The sequence below is a fragment of the Lepisma saccharinum genome, chromosome 14, assembly GCF_977018435.1.
Source record: "Lepisma saccharinum chromosome 14, izLepSacc3.1, whole genome shotgun sequence".
In the NCBI taxonomy this organism is placed as follows: domain Eukaryota; kingdom Metazoa; phylum Arthropoda; class Insecta; order Zygentoma; family Lepismatidae; genus Lepisma; species Lepisma saccharinum.
In genome coordinates this window covers 53,860,376-53,877,188 of record NC_139242.1, presented here as the reverse complement: position 1 = coordinate 53,877,188, position 16,813 = coordinate 53,860,376, and the positions used below count along the sequence as shown (strand labels likewise).

General features: G+C 37.1%; 1 protein-coding gene across 2 annotated transcripts in view; it reads right to left on the bottom strand.

Annotated features, from left to right (window-relative positions):
- Positions 1–16,813, bottom strand: part of LOC145998891 (uncharacterized) — a 141,588-nt gene that overhangs the window by 68,383 nt on the left and 56,392 nt on the right. For both annotated transcript variants that reach the window (XM_083135610.1, XM_083135611.1), the window contains exons 7-12: positions 15,228–15,302; positions 14,835–14,945; positions 13,544–13,679; positions 10,310–10,434; positions 4,989–5,186; positions 2,416–2,532 (exon numbers count right to left, since the gene is read on the bottom strand). In XM_083135610.1, coding sequence (XP_082991736.1) covers positions 2,416–2,532; positions 4,989–5,186; positions 10,310–10,434; positions 13,544–13,679; positions 14,835–14,945; positions 15,228–15,302 — 762 coding nt within the window. The remainder of the gene's footprint in view (positions 1–2,415; positions 2,533–4,988; positions 5,187–10,309; positions 10,435–13,543; positions 13,680–14,834; positions 14,946–15,227; positions 15,303–16,813) is intronic.

Here is a 16,813-nt window from a genome sequence, read left to right as displayed (position 1 = left end):
TCATTCCACACACATTTTAATAATTTTCATCTCCTTAAAAAGATTTCCAAACACACAGATCAATGAACTAACTAGTAGCAAGCACAATGTAGTACATGTAGAATAAGTTTACAATGGTTTGAATTTCTGTGGTAAGGAAAATAATGCTTACAATTTACACTTTTTGTATTGAGCGATTAGAAAATACAAGGTTCTTTTAACAGTAGCATATTGTATCCGAGGGGGAGGGTACAATGGGTACAACTAGAATCTTCAGTTTAGGGGGTACAGTACCCCCTTCAAACATTTAGGGGGTACAATGTACCCCTGTACTTCACCCCCTTTCCTGTGCCACTGATCGCTGCAATTAACCATGTTCTCTATCTGATCAATATTTTACATAAATTTTATTTAGAGCTCTTTCTACTATTTCTATTAACATTAATATTATCAATTGTATATGAAATTGTACACAACATTTAGCTACAAAATTAATTTTATTTCAAGGTCAAAATTTCAGTGTAGTGGTGTTTAGACTAAGAATATTATATGTACACTTTATGATATATTAGTAATGGAAGGTTCAAGAGGAACCATTTTTGACAATGATATTTCCACACACATTCGTCTTCTATTTGCCATTAAGGAAAAAGTTAATCTTAATTGAAAATATGTAATAGGAATTTATTTTAGCTGTGAAATGCTATTTCAACCAAACCATAATGCTATTGTTCCCTTTTGTTAATAAAAATTATAGATAAATTTATTACCTGCATTTTGTCCAGTCCCAAATTTAATAAAATAATGTGTATCATATAGTCACTTAACTTATATGAGGGTCACTATTTATATTTTGAGCCTTGGCAACACTGATTGAAGTTAGGCGCGATTTGACGTTTGCACGGAATTGTCTGGCATTATTGACCATAACATACTTCAAATGTTTTGTCAATAGCTTAATTTGTGTTGTTTATGTTGCCTTGGAGATTGCGCGATAACAATAAAATAGAATTAACTCGTGAACATTTTTGTGCGATGATTTTTTTACGATTTTCGACGTGGATTATCAAGACAAGAGTGCATCGATCAACTTACTTCCACATTTGGCGATTAAGCCCCATCCTTTGCCACTGTGAAACGCTGGTATAACGAATTTAATCGTAGCCGCCATTCACTCACAGACGAGATTCGCGAAGGTCATCCAAAATCAGTTGTTGTTCAAGAAAACATTGATGCTGTGCAAAACCTAATACAGCAAGATCGTCATGTGACATACTGTGAGATTGAGGCAACCATAGGCATTAGTTCCACCAGCATATATAAAATATTACGTGATCATTTAGCTGTGAGAAAGGTATGTTCTCGTTGGATCCCATACAATTTGACAAAAACTCAAAAAGACACTCGCGTCAATTGGTGCAAACAAATGCTCAATAAATACAATCGGGGTGCTTCAAAAGACGTATATAAGATTGTAACAGGTGACGAATCATGGATATATGCATATGAGCCGGAACGTAAACAGCAGTCGACTGTATGGGTGTTTCAAGATGAATCCAATCCAACAAAAGTTGTTCGCGCTCGAAGCACATCGAAACAAATGGTCGCCTGTTTTTTCTGGAAAACTGGTCATGTGCAACTGTGCCTTTAGAGGAACATAGAACGGTCAACTCTGAATGGTACACAACAATTTGTTTGCCAGAGGTCTTCGGTCAAATACGGAAAACAAACAAACGCCGTCGGATCATTCTTCATCAAGACAATGCCAGCTGTCACACATCTCGTTTAACAACTGACTTTAGGAACAGACAAAAAATCGAATTGATGGGTCATCCGCCGTACAGTCCTGATTTGGCACCCAATGACTTCTTCTTGTTCCCGAATGTCAAGAATAAATTGCGTGGACAACGATTTTCTTCGGCGGAAGACGCCGTTGATGCATTCAAAAACCATATTATGGAGGTGTCTCAAGAAGATTGGAAAAACTGCTTTGACAAATGGTTTGAACGAATGCAAAAGTGTATTGACCATAAAGGAGAATACTTCGAAAAACAATAAAGCAGTTTTCAATGCCAAATTCCTGTTTTTTCATTGTTAGGCTCAAAATATAAATAGTGACCCTCGTAGAATAATGCCTAAAGCTTTACTCTACATAATTTCAGGCAACTGCAACAAAAAAAATTTAGGTTCATAATATATTGCTTCCCCATGTGCCATGAAGCATCTAAACCACTAGTTGCATTTAAATTTCGTATTGTATCCACATTCTGCAATTTAATGAAGTCTCACTTCTCACTATATTTATTTGAAAATAATAAAGTTCATTATTTATCAAGCACATATATAGTGATGATAGCGCAACTAACATCTGAAGATATATTGTAAGCAATAAAGCTGTATGTATTTATGGATGTTAAGGGATTATCTTAAACAAACCTGTGGTCCTGGAGGTCCAGTGTCACCTTTTGAACCTGGGATTCCTGGATTCCCTGGATGTCCTGGCACTCCATCAGCCCCTGGTAAGCCAGGGAGCCCTGGTTTACCTTGTGGACCCTGATCAATCAGGAAAAAAAAGTAAGATCAAAATTACATATTAAGTACTAGAGGCATGCATATTTCGTTTTTGACAAAAATGCGAAATGTGAAATAACACATTGTAATGTTAATTTTTCATGTTTCTGAAAGGTGCAAGGTGCATTTTCCTACCCTGTTTTGTCACGAAATGACGCGAAATGTGAAATAGACTCTTAAACACGAAATGTAGTTTATTTACCGATGTAACACTTTCTGAAGTTTGAAATATATTGTAAGTTATACAATTCATGGAAAATTGATTAATTCTGCTGCAAATATTTGAGAAGCAAAAATGGACCCCTTTATACAGGAATAAACTTAATACTCTGGTAACTACATAAATGTTCTATTAGAGGGGATATGTTTATTTTGTGTAATAAGTGCAGTTTTTAAATCAAATTTAGGATTATATTCACAATTTTATAACCAAAATGTCATTTTATATACCACTTTTGATCCAATTTTTCACTGCTGTAACACAGACATTTTATTTTATTTACCACTTTTGAACCTGAAATTTAGTCTGTGTTATTACTGAAATTTTGCTTTTTTATTTACCACAAATATGTGCCTCTATTAATTACACAGGAAATTTAACTGAATCTACAACATTAACAAATACAAAACATGATGCTTTTTTTATCTTCTTGGTATGGTATTTAACAATAATAAAAACTTAATAACCCACAAAGCATGTAAATGAGAAAAACTCATCTGTGCCTTGTGTTATGGCTGAGCTATCCAGTTTAGTCTCTGCTCCAGCATTACCAGCTACTAAATAAACTTTATTCTATTGTGCAACAACTGGATCCAATTCTAACTTAATTTTTGAGTATGGGTTATCAAGTTTTATTCCCGAGCTGCTTGTATGGAATATTTGTTTTACTCCTAACAAATTCTAAAGTAATGAAACAATGAACTCTACAATTCAGTGGCACTAGCAAGCATAAAGCTTTGTTTGGGCTGGAAAACAGCATATGCAGGTCTGCCTTTAAAGCCACATATTTTTTTTTTCTTTTTTTTAAGTTCATTATTTTTTTCGCTACATGATTATCAATGTCAAGCTTAGTTGTAAGTGAGAATGGTTATAATGCATTGTAGGATTATTATTATGGTTATTAGTCTGAAAATATTGTCCTGGCCACCCAAGCATGGAGTTATGAACTGATATGAAATTTTAACTGATACCAATGAGGTATAGATTGAAAATTTACTGTTACAATAACCAATATTCTATCTTTGTAATATAAACTTGTAAATGCTCCATGAACAAACTGAATGAGTATTTCACCTTCATTTTTGAGCGGTTTGGGAGTAAAACTTGATAACCCACAAAAAGTATGAAACCGAGAAAGACACATGTGAAAGTTCGTCCATTACATTGTGGCTTATGGGTTATCCACACACATGTTCCTGTGTGTTTCTGGTTCAGCAACTACTGAAGGAACTTCATTCACTATTCTACAGAAACTGGAGACTGTGCAGCAACTGAATCAAATGATTGGATTGGATTGGATTGTTTTAAGTCCACTTTATGCACAGTAAGGCTAATCGGGACTGAACCTACAGTTTAAAGTGGGATCTGAACCACTATGTACATCCACCAGATATCGAACCCAGGACACCTTGATTTCGACGGATTAAGATGATTGATGCTATGATGAAACTCAATTTTGAACAGTGTGTGGCTTATCAAGTTTTACCTCGAGTCGCTCAATTAACGTTTGTAATCGAGTCACCACAATTAATTTTGCCTGAGGAAAACCAACTGTGCATTCACATATTCACAAAACCAGTCTATACGCATTATACCATTACATTCGTAAAATTAGCATCAACTGAAACTTTTCACTACCTTGCAGGCAATTTATTGAAGTGTGACTCAGTTTGATTATCTTGGGGAACATTGAGTCACAAGGGATGTAGCAAATTATGCAATGCGAGAGGTTTTCATTTTGTAACATAATTTTGCTATTCTGTCAAAAGAGGAAAGAAGAGGAATACCAGAGCAAAGCTCTCTCCACATTTACCTAGACCCGACTGTGATGAAGATCGATGTAAAGTCCTGGGTTTGAGGTGCAACTTACTGAGGCATCTGGTGCCCTTAGTTATACACTGCCTCAAACTGCCACGCTTCCATACCCACTATACTCGATGAATTTCTACTAACAGAGAGAGTTTTTTCTTTCAACCCCTCGAGAGGTTAAAGCCTCTACCTTCCATGGAAAGTCCCTAGAGGAAGTGAGGCCGGGATTACATACTCAGCTTTATGCAGTTAAAAGAATAATCCTATTCTCTGTGGTATGCAGTATTGTCTTTGAATGGTCGGGTCGTTGGCCAGCGTGAAGAGTTGGAGAAGTAGAGCTTTTCCAGATTTTGCTCGGTATCACTCTTCATTATATATACATTGAAAGGGAAGCCTGGAAAATACATACAGCAAGTCCAGGTGGGCCCAACATGCCTTGAGGCCCTGGTGGTCCAATTGGACCGGCTGGTCCAGGCTGCCCTGGTGCACCAGGCTGCCCAGGAGGTCCTGTGTTTCCTTTTGGACCAACTGGTCCCTCACTCCCTGGAATTCCTGGAGAACCTGGAAGGCCTGGGAAACCCCGGGGGCCTGGAAAACCACGTGGTCCCTGAAATATAAAGTAGAGCAATCAAATGGATACTTGAAGTTCATGTATTTAACATAAGTATAAGTTACCACAGACAAGGATAAAGACAATATCCAACATTCAAACTGCCATATCATATTCTATAATATGCAGTAAGTACTAGATTAAAAACAAATACATATAATACAAGGTGTGTATTCATATCATTTTTGTAATTCTTTGTTTGAAGAATCAATAGTTATACCTTAAAGTAGGAATTTTATCTTCAGCAGGTATACTTTACAAATCTGTATGATAACCCTTTAAAGATAAGATTTTGATTTCATGTTTATTACAAAACGTTTAGATAAAATAAGAGCATAGATAAATTTAAGTTTTTTGTGTAGATATATACACATATGAGGGTCACTATTTATATTTTGAGCCTTGGCAACACTGATTGAAGTTAGGCGCGATTTGACGTTTGCACAGAATCGTCTGGCATTATTGACCATAACGTACTTCAAATGTTTTGTCAATAGCTTCATTTGTGTTGTTTATGTTGCCTTGGAGATTGCGCGACAGCAATAAAATGGAATTAACTCGTGAACATTTTCGTGCGATGATCTTTTACGATTTTCGACGTGGATTATCAAGACAAGAGTGCATCGATCAACTTACTTCCACATTTGGCGATGAAGCCCCATCCTTTGCCACTGTGAAACGCTGGTATAACGAATTTAATCGTGGCTGCCATTCGCTCACCGACGAGATTCGCGAAGGTCGTCCAAAATCAGTTGTTGTTCAAGAAAACATTGATGCTGTGCAAAACCTAATACTGCAAGATCGTCATGTGACATACTGTGAGATTGAGGGAACCATAGGCATATATAAAATATTACATGATCATTTAGCTGTGAGAAAGGTATGTTCTCGTTGGATCCCCCACAATTTGACAAAAACTCAAAAAGACGTATATAAGATTGTAACAGGTGACGAATCATGGATACATGCATATGAGCCGGAACGTAAACAGCAGTCAACTGCATGGGTGTTTCAAGATGAACCCAATCCAACAAAAGTTGTTTGCGCTCGAAGCACATCGAAACAAATGGTCGCCTGTTTTTTCTGGAAAACTGGTCATGTGGCAACTGTGCCTTTAGAGGAACGTATAATAGAACGGTCAACTCTGAATGGTACACAACAATTTGTTTGCCAGAGGTCTTCGCCGTCGGATCATTCTTCATCAAGACAATACCAGCTGTCACACATCTCGTCTAACAACCGACTTTATGAACAGTCAAAAAATCGAATTGATGGGTCATCCACCGTACAGGCCTGATATGGCACCCAATGACTTCTTCTTGTTCCCGAATGTCAAGAATAAATTGCGTGGACAACGATTTTCGTCGGCGGAAGACGCCGTTGATGCGTTCAAAAACCATATTATGGAGGTGTCTCAAGAAGATTGGAAAAACTGCTTTGACAAATGGTTCGAACGAATGCAAAAGTGTATTGACCATAAAGGAGAATACTTCGAAAAACAATAAAGCAGTTTTCAATGCCAAATTCCTGTTTTTTCATTGTTAGGCTCAAAATATAAATAGTGACCCTCGTACACAATGTCATATTGCAAATGATTTTGGAAAATCCAGTGTATTCATATTTTTATGGTAGAACATTTTAGTAAAAGTTTGACATGTTTCACAAGTACCATGAGAAAAAAAGGTGGTTGTGTTATGACATCACTATTAATAGTAGTAGAATGCTCATCAGTGAACAATGAGACTTACTGAAGCACTCAGACTGCTTTCAGACATGGGAATAGTGTTTAGGCACAGGCTATATTTAAACACTGTGAACGAAAAACACAATGTTGTTATGGAAACCACAAAAGGATTTATTATTGTAAACTAAAAAGACAATGTAGGTAATCTATACACACTGAATGAACTTAAGTTTTTCGCCATTTCCTTTTGAAGTGTACCTTTAACTTGCCAGAGGATGTTACTTGTGACATTCACCAAAGATATACAGCAGCTATCCAGCGGCATATACTCTGGGTCATCTAGGTAATTGCAGATGACCCGGCTGTATTTCTTTTTTTAAATATATATATATATATATATATATATATACACACACACACACACACACACACACACACACACACACACACACACACACACACATTTCCTCGCAATATTCTTCCAAACCTATTTCGATGCATACATTTCCTTGCTTCCAGCACGCGAATACTTCCAATTGTTTGCCGCCGAATGTCCGGGAACCTTTCTCCAGCCGGTGGAATGACTTCAGGGAATCTCACCCTGACGTCATTCCTCCCGCTTTCCTTACAACCCTTGGCGAGGAGGGAGGAGAAAGAAAAGAGGGGGAGGAAACACTGCTTCTCAGGCGCGGTGATTCCGTGCCCAGGGTAAGCTCCTTCTTGTGAGAGTCCACCGGTCGCACTCTCAACCTTCAGAGCCTTTCCCGTTCCCTCCGCTGAACTTGGGAAAACATACCCGCTAGAGTGCGAAGAACAGGAAAACTGAATAACATGGGCAAACCAATTCTATGCTAATTTTCACTTTACATTTGCTTCTGTCTTGCTGATTTCTGTTACTTGAACATAAATTTATCAAAAGGGAAAAGCTTAAATATTGAAGATGAAGCAAACTGAATTAAAATTCAAAGCTTAAGCAATTAAAGCACCTATACCTATGCTGACTCCCCCCATCCTTGTATTTACAAAAATAGTAATTGTTTCTCCTCTCTAATCTTCAAAAGCAGCGAGAATACTTCCTTCACGGAACTGAATATTTTTTAAAGAGAAAGATATCAAAAATAAATTATTATATATATATATATATTAGTTAATTTAAGTTGCTATATTCCGCCTGTTTAGATTAATAGTGATGAAGATGAACGAATTAAACATAAAACGAAAAAAAAACACATGAGGCACGTAACCAGGTGGAGGACTCGGGGGGGCTGAAACCCCCCTCCCCGAAATCCTACAAATATCTAATTTAAAAAGTGTATAGTGGTAATTAATTTTACTTCATTAGCAGGATTAAACACTTTGCATAATACGTTGTAATAATCTGAGATTCATCTTCAGGACTTCTAACCCCACTGTTTCAACTTTATGTGGCGGCTGCTAATAAGGGATGATCCCCATCCCGAAATAAAATTCTGGCTCTGACCTGCAATGATTCGAACTTTTAAAAACCTGTCATTTCGAGCTCGGAAAGGGATTTCTTTTACCATTCATAGGGAATTTCATTCTGAGCCAGGAACACAACAACAAAAGTTTGGCACGTGAAACTGAATGCGTAGTCGTTGGCTTCGTACTGTGCTTCGTGTTTATTATTTATTTAGGTGTTAGTGTTTGTCGTGATAGTGCTGTGTTAAAGGGTAATGGATGTGATACAAGATTTGCTGGTGAAACCTTTTGGAACAAGATCTTTTCAGGAGAAGTTGCAAATTGTTAATACAGGTAGGCCAGTGTCATCGCTTGAACTTATTTCTACACACAAAGACAAAAATCGGGAATATGTGAGGCATTTTCGCAAGCAAATTATGACAAAACACCATGGTTGACTGGAAGTATAAGTGTTAATAAGCTTTGCATTTTTGTTGGCCGTGCTTACTTTTCGGGGCTGAAAAGAATGTATGGACGCGTGGCTGATACTGTAATCTTTGCAACACTTGTGCCAAACATGAAAAATCCAAAAGTCACATAACTTCCTTTGTTAAGCTGCAATCTTTCGCACAGACACGTATTGACGTGAACTGGACAAACAGCGTCCTTTGGATGTGGTTTGGCACAAGTAATCGGGTCCTGGAGTAAGTTGAATTTTGCACTTAAATTAATATTGCAGGTTTTTATTTCACTAGTGCACGTCTTTCATTTCATATTTCACAGGTTGTTTTTTTATAGCTTTATAATATTGTCTTGTTTTATTATTTGAAATTCTACACGTATAGTAAACTGCAATAACGAGAATTAATTGATTGTGATCGTAGCAATAAGACAAACATTCCGACACAATATTCCTAAATCCAATATGGAGCTTGACATAAATTGCACGGAAACTTTTTGGAGTTTGAGGATCAAAAGGTCGGAGATTACCCACTCGTTAGAACCAGCATACGCCACTGCAGCTATCTCTTGAGACATAAGAGAGGGCAGCTCAGGTTTAGTGTACAGAACCTTGTGTGGCCACCACATGCACACAAAGCTTCTGAATTTTTAGTGGCAAGTGATTGGTCTTTCTTTACAATTTGCCTTCAGGATATATTTTAATATTCAATTGTAAATGACCCAATTACTACAGATAATATTCAAGCATGGCTATCAGAAAGTCTATGGTCACATAGACCTAGCTGTTACCCTGAATTCTATGCCAAGAAGTATGCGACAATAACCAAGCCAATCTTTCAGAAGCATATTCTTACTTCTGTGTCCTGGTTGATGATCTGCAGTGATTATGATTTTCCCTGGCAAAATCCATATATTTATACCAGTGACGCACTATGCTAAATCTTATTTACAAAGGAAAATATACTGTCTTTGCCCCCCTAGTTTTGGCACCTTGCCTCCTCCCCCCTGGTTTTGGGACCCAATTGCCACCACTGATTTATACCATTCCAAGAAAAATACAGATAAATAGATTTTGAGTGCTAAACATGCTCTAAACAAGAATGACATCTACGATTTTTTTTTTCAAGAGATGACATAAATAGTTATTACTCATAAGTTGACACAAAAATAGACAGAATAATAATCATAATCATAAACATTTAATAATACAAAAAAAATGGAATTTGTTACATAATTTATAATATACCAAAGAGATTACAAGAAAATGTACAATATGATACACAGTAACATTTTTTAAGAAATCAAATTTTCTTTTATATCAGGTACACCAGTAACATATTATAAATGCTGATGTCATCTAAAAATGTAGCTCATATCAAGTTGCCTTAGTTAAACTTGTCAAATCATATATACAAACATTTAGTAGTTCGAATTTTATTTCATAACTCAGTTTATGTCTTTTCCTCAGAATTTGCGGTAATGCTAATGCAGTAAGATATTGGAAATGGTGCAAGATAGTGATGATGTAGGTACTTTTCTGATAAAATTTACTTACAAGTTCTCCAGGAAGACCTGGCAACCCTGGAGGGCCTTCATCTCCTTGCATTCCATCATGACCTGGTAATCCTGTTTCACCTGCATTTCCTGGTAGCCCTCTGTCACCCTTCTCACCTGGCAAACCTACACAAGTTGCAATAAAGTAAATTTTATTATCAGTTCTGCATGTATTGGCACTTTATTTCACTTTTTACAAAATCTTTTATCAGAAATTTTTTATGATTTTGAATTGCTAACTATGCCTTCCCATAAATTGAATGAATTCATCCTTGCTTTGAACACTTATTTGAGCAGTGACTTCATTACAAGTCATCATCCATTTGATAATGACACTCTGTTGATCAGTTCTTGAAGTGAGGGAGGGATAAATATTTATGCAAAGTATCTCCATAGTTGTCTCATTGTCATGAATTAAAAATAGGTTAATTCTTTCTAGCTCCACTCACAAAACACTGAATCTCTGCATGCAATTACAAATGGCAAGTTGTAATAAAGCATGGATGTTCTAAATTTAGCCTGCAGAGTACCATAGATTCTTTGCCTAATCCTTTCACCCTAGCATCCAGAGAAAACACATAGTTAGAAACAGTTACCAAATTTAGCTCTTCCCCCACATTACAGATTCTCAAGATAACAATTTAAGTGATGTAAACTAACTGTTGATAACTTTACTTTTATTGCAAAAAGTAACTCTGTTGCAGTTGCAGCTACTTACTTTTAAAAGTAACTAGTTACAGTTCAGTTAGAATCCTTCAAAAATAATTGTTACTTTTAACCGAGTTACAAATAACCAGTGTGTTGTTTAAGTAAATTCCATTGGGGGGGGGGTTTCTACTGACTGTCTAGAGACAGCATGATATAATGCTTCAAATATGTGTGTCTATGTATGTTTGTGACCGCTAGAGGAGAGGGAATACAGAGGGGAGGGGGTTATCTCGATAATTTAAAATGGTAAATGGGAGTCACTCGACACTTCATTTCATGTCACTCAACATAAAATAAAAAGAGCTTTGATCAAACAAATTTTTAATAATTGCTGAAAATTGCCGATTTAAATTTGTATCTTGACAGAAAAGGCCAAGTCCACTTTATATGATCAGAACAGCTAATCGGGACTGGACCTACAATTTTTAAAGTGAGATTTTGAACCCCTCCAGAATTCCAGCCTGGGACCTAACTTTTAGGGACCTGAATCGAACTTGGGCAGTATCTTTGGGGGTGGGGGGAGCACAATCAGAAAGTTTTCTACACCATAAAAATAGCACCCAAGACTACTTTGCTAAATTACGGTTATATTTGTGAAATCATAAAAAATACTCATTTACTTGATTCTCAGGTCCCAGGAGCTTAACACAAGTTCCATTAGCTTGATAATTCTGCAAATTCGTTAGTTACGCAAATGTTCCCGCCAAGTTACGCCTAATTAGTCTGGGACTCCTTGAATACAAGACAATACCAATTACCACTACTATATATCTAATGCTCATTATTGTGTATGTAATTTCATAATCAATTTTTGTTACGGAACTGATCAAGAGAATGGATTCAATATTGATTCTTCTGTACTTTTAGTCATGATATTTTATAAATGTGTTTAGCTTGCCACAAGATTACAAAACTACCAACTTGACAACGCATGCTGAAAATATTTCCAACAAAAATACCACATTCCAACTGGCCAAGGTGTTTTAGTTTGATTGATTGGTTGATTTAGTTTATTTTACTTTGCTTTTCTGTCACTTTTGGCTAATTGCGAAAATGGGGATGAGTGATGATATGAAGAAATTGATGAATGGACACTCACAAACACCCATGCCCAGGCTGGGATTCGTACCTGGATTCCCTCGTGTCATATCGCAATGTGCTAACCATTACACTATGGGGGTCGGCCCATGTATTTTTATTCAGTGATGTTGAAAGATGATGTCTGTATAACATCACTAGATAAATCAAGCCATGGCCGTGTTATTTTTCATTTGTTAAATTTTTCACAGGCAGCCAACTGTCAAAAGGAACTTACTGCTTTAATACTCCTGCCTTCTTGTGTAGATCCACTTGCAAATTTTTAAAACCCATCCTTTGATCAATACAGCCTTCACCCCCACCAGCTTTATCAGAATGCCTTCATTTTAAAGGCAGATTCCTGATATTTCAGAGTCTGGAACTCGTAATGCTCACTTTTTTGGACTAACATTCTACTTTCATAAAGAAATCTAGTTCATTATGCTAAAAAATGACTTGGTAAAGGGCTATTGCGCTCACTTCAAAAATTCCTCGTAGGCTATCTTCACGCACTATTGTTCTTCTCATACAAATGACAGGCTCTGTGGTGACAAGTACGAGTCACATCACAACTCATTTGTAACTTGCACATTCATTGCACTGCGTTCGCCAAATTGAGCTTCCAGTTGTCTAACAGAAAATGTTGCAATTGAATGGTGAAGTGGGAGAAAATGTAACTAAATTGCCAATAATTTTTGTTTCCCCCCAAATATCATTCCCTCCCGGGGATACAATTTATCAAGCAGAGAGGGGGACACAAGTATCCAGAGAGGGGGAATTCCATCTCATCCCCCCTACAAATACCACATTGCAAATAACTAGTTAGAGTGGCCGCGGTGGCTCAGTCGGTAACGCGTCTGACTACCATGCTCAAGGTCCCGGGTTCGATCCCCGGCCGGTTCAAATCCGGGAACTTTTCTAACGGTGAAAGCGGCCCCGGCGCCCACCCAGCGTCGAATAACATGGGTACCTGGGGGAAACCCTGTGGGGTAAAGGCGGTCAGGGGCGTGATGCTGATCACATCACCCCCACTCACGACTGGATCAAGAAAGTGTGGGGTGTTACCCCCACACCTCCTATACACCTTCATGGCATGGTGCTATGCACAGGGAAACACTTTACCTTTACCTTTAAATAACTAGTTACATCTAAACACTGGGCATGGCCTCAATGCTGACCCAGCCAGAGACTGGAAACAGTAAAGAATGTTGATAGGTAGATAATACCTACCTTATTTTAATTTTTTATTGTATTTATCTGCTAAGTCTATGTGGAATATTTCTAAGTGATTCACTGCATGGAACATTGAAAACATACAATTGGAAGTTGGATAAGGTGTTATGCTCTATATAACTGAAAACCTTCCATGTTCCTTTTTCAGACATAGTCAAGTTATTCACATTATAACCAGTATTAATGCAACAAGGAAACAAAAATGTTTCTATCTTACCTGGCAACCCTGGCAATCCTTGCTCCCCCTTAGTACCAGGTGGTCCAGTTAACCCTCTTTCTCCATCCCTGCCTGGACGGCCTCTACGACCCTCTCGTCCTGGTAGTCCCATCATGCCTCTTAATCCACGAGGACCCTGGAATTATTTGAAAATCATAATTATGTGTAAAACTGGTTCTGCAAGCTATAGGTATGAACTTCACATCAGATATATATATATATATATATTCACCTGTGTTACTTATCTATAATATGTGTATTGAGTGCAATGATACAATAGTCATCATTTTTCAAAATGCACTTTGAACAGATAATTTCTGATGCCAATAATGCTGATTTCAACTGATACCGGTACTTGAAAACTGTAACAATTCAAAATATATGTACAAATTTTAAGATATAAGTTTTCCATTGGAAACATGTCAAGGAATCTACAAGAGTTCTGCTTTAATGTATTGATGATTTCACACGAGATGTTCTTTTAATCACAACGTCCATATCCCCTACAAAATAATGATTTATTTTTATTTTTTATTTGGTGTTTTAAGTTCACTTTATGCACAGTAAGGCTAATTGGGGCTGGACCTACAGTTTAAAGTGGGATCCGAACCACTATGTGCCTCCACTGGGTATCGAACCCGGGACTCCTTGATTAAAAGGCAACGACGCTAACAAAATAATGAAAGTTATGCATAGACTACAAAATTAAGAACTGGTTATTACATTCCAACTGGTTCTTTCTGATACAGATATCAGTGGTATTGGCTGATACATTGTTATTGGTATCAACTCAGTTCTAATTTTATTCTTCATGGATGTAAAAGTTTGTGTTGATGATGGCAATGAAATTCACAACCTACAAAAACATACAAATTCATTACATATACATGGGATGGGACTTACATTCTACATTAGAAACCAAATGTTGTATTTGTCTTATTCCATGTCACTTTCTGACACTTTTGGCTGATCACAATAATGAGGACAAATTATGATTAGAATAATGGGTGCAGGAGTGAAGAAACAGCCATGCCCAGGCCATAGCTTGAACCTGGAACCTTTGTCAACAATGTTGTGAGGCAACTGCTCGATGCACTTGACCACCAAGATGACTGTAAAATCTAGAATCAACGAGAAATAGGTTAGGATACAAAATTTAAAAAGAACTCAAACCGTAAACCGAAATTGGTATTGCCAATTATTGCCACTTGATATTCAGCAATAATATTTATTACATATTACGTGATTATTCAAGATATGAGGAAACTTGCAATATGTTCAAGGTACTTACAGGTTCTCCTGGCTCCCCTGGTTCTCCCTTCAATCCTTCAGGACCTGGTGGTCCAGTGGGCCCAGGAACGCCAGTCAATCCAACAGGACCCTGACTTCCTCTCATTGCCATCTAGGGTGAAATATAATAACAACAATTTAGTGATTAATGTTTTGAAAATGTTATATGCAGAATAATTAGACAAGGACACATTGACAGAAATCCCAATATTCTAAACTGTAAACTGTGGAGAAATAACAGACAAAATGTTGAATATAAATATGTTTTTAAATTATTTATAGAATATAATGTGGTGTCATATTCCAAAACACGAAGTTTTAAGGGAATTTAAAGTGCAAAATATTTTTGAAATGACAAATCTGTCATAAAAATTTTGTTGTAAAATATGCTCACCATGTGCTGAGATAACATTTGTCGAAACTGTTCAGCTTGTGCATCAGGCCCTTTCTCGTTTCCCTGGGAGTTTATCTGCAAAAACAAAAGAAGGTGGTGTTTCAATAGAGTCAGTTTAAAAGGTAAAGAAAAATTGTACACAACAAAAATCACAAATTTAATCCATTTTCACTTTGAACTCATTAGTTTCTGAAAATAGCCACAGATACCATTCCTGTCTTTGGAACTTACAAACAATCAATGTTAATGGCAATTGTCTTTGGAGCTCAGAGCTGGAAGCATATTTGGTAATATAAACACTGAATAATTGTTAAAAGAGATACATTTATGGTTTGGAACATAAATTCCTAGTTATCACATTAAACTATTGAAAATGAACATCCTCTTAACATTATTCAAAAATAGACAACATGCCAAAGTATACTCCATGGCACAACAGCCCTCTAAGGGCCTGCCGGAGGGGCTTTTTCATTGGGTGACATGTGGTTAGTGCATCGAGTTCCATTGCTGCTGTTTTCTGGCTTTCAAGATTGAAACCTGCTGTTTCTTCTTTTTCAAGCCTACCTACAATGCTCGCTGGGCCAATGCAGAAATTTTGGGCGCTCCCAGCAGGTATTAAACCTGCAGCAACATGCACTAGCAATCTATTTCTGAAATGTGTTTAACTGAAAATTTGTTGATATCCATAATTTGTTTTTTTGGGAGGATTCAGATTCGAAAACTATTCAATTTCATAATTTGCAATCCAGTTAGAGGATATGGGTAGCATATTAAGAAAATTTTAATGAACTATAAAATGTATGTTATCTGAATAATTTCTATGACTGTCCAGCTTTCAAGAGTAAGACAGGGAGGGAAGATTTGAAGTTTCTGTCTCCAAAGAAGCACATTTTTCTTTCACAATTTCATCTTTCCTTTTATGGTAATTAGCTCTCTTCAGACTTCAGGGCTACATGATAAACAATTAACCAATCACTGAAGGGATTCTCTCAAGATATCAACTAGGTGAATTTCAGCTGTCAGTTGGTAAGATCCAGAAGCGTGTGGTAAGGAAAGGCGGGGCAAGCACCGCTTGCGTTGTTTTATAAAGCACTTTTGATATCTTAAGTCCGTGTTTTTCAATGCCTTTATACACCTTAGAATGGAATTTATTTACTATAAGATATTTACATTACAGAATTTTCATTTCCCCTATTTCCTGTTCTGTTGGCTTGAAACATAAACCGGCTGCACCCTTGACGAAGCTGGGTGATGCGGCACGATTGACCGCGTTAGAGGAAGAGGACTGCTCGCCTTTCTCCCCACTTTTCAAGTGACTTATGCAGTTCTTGCATGGTCACTGTCGATCCCTGTTCACGAAGAGAAAAGACCGAGGGCAAGCGACACCAAGCTCGCATCTGTCTTTGGCAAGGGTGTTGGAAAGATTTCGTCCACACTGGCCACAAGGTTGCTAACTTCCAGAATTTTCTGTGCGTCTGTAGCACCACCTCATGCGGTACGATTTTCATGTTTGAAACTCTATAGTAATTAACAAATTACATTATGAAGTTAGCCAGTGATCACCAGTCGTATGCTATTTATAAGAA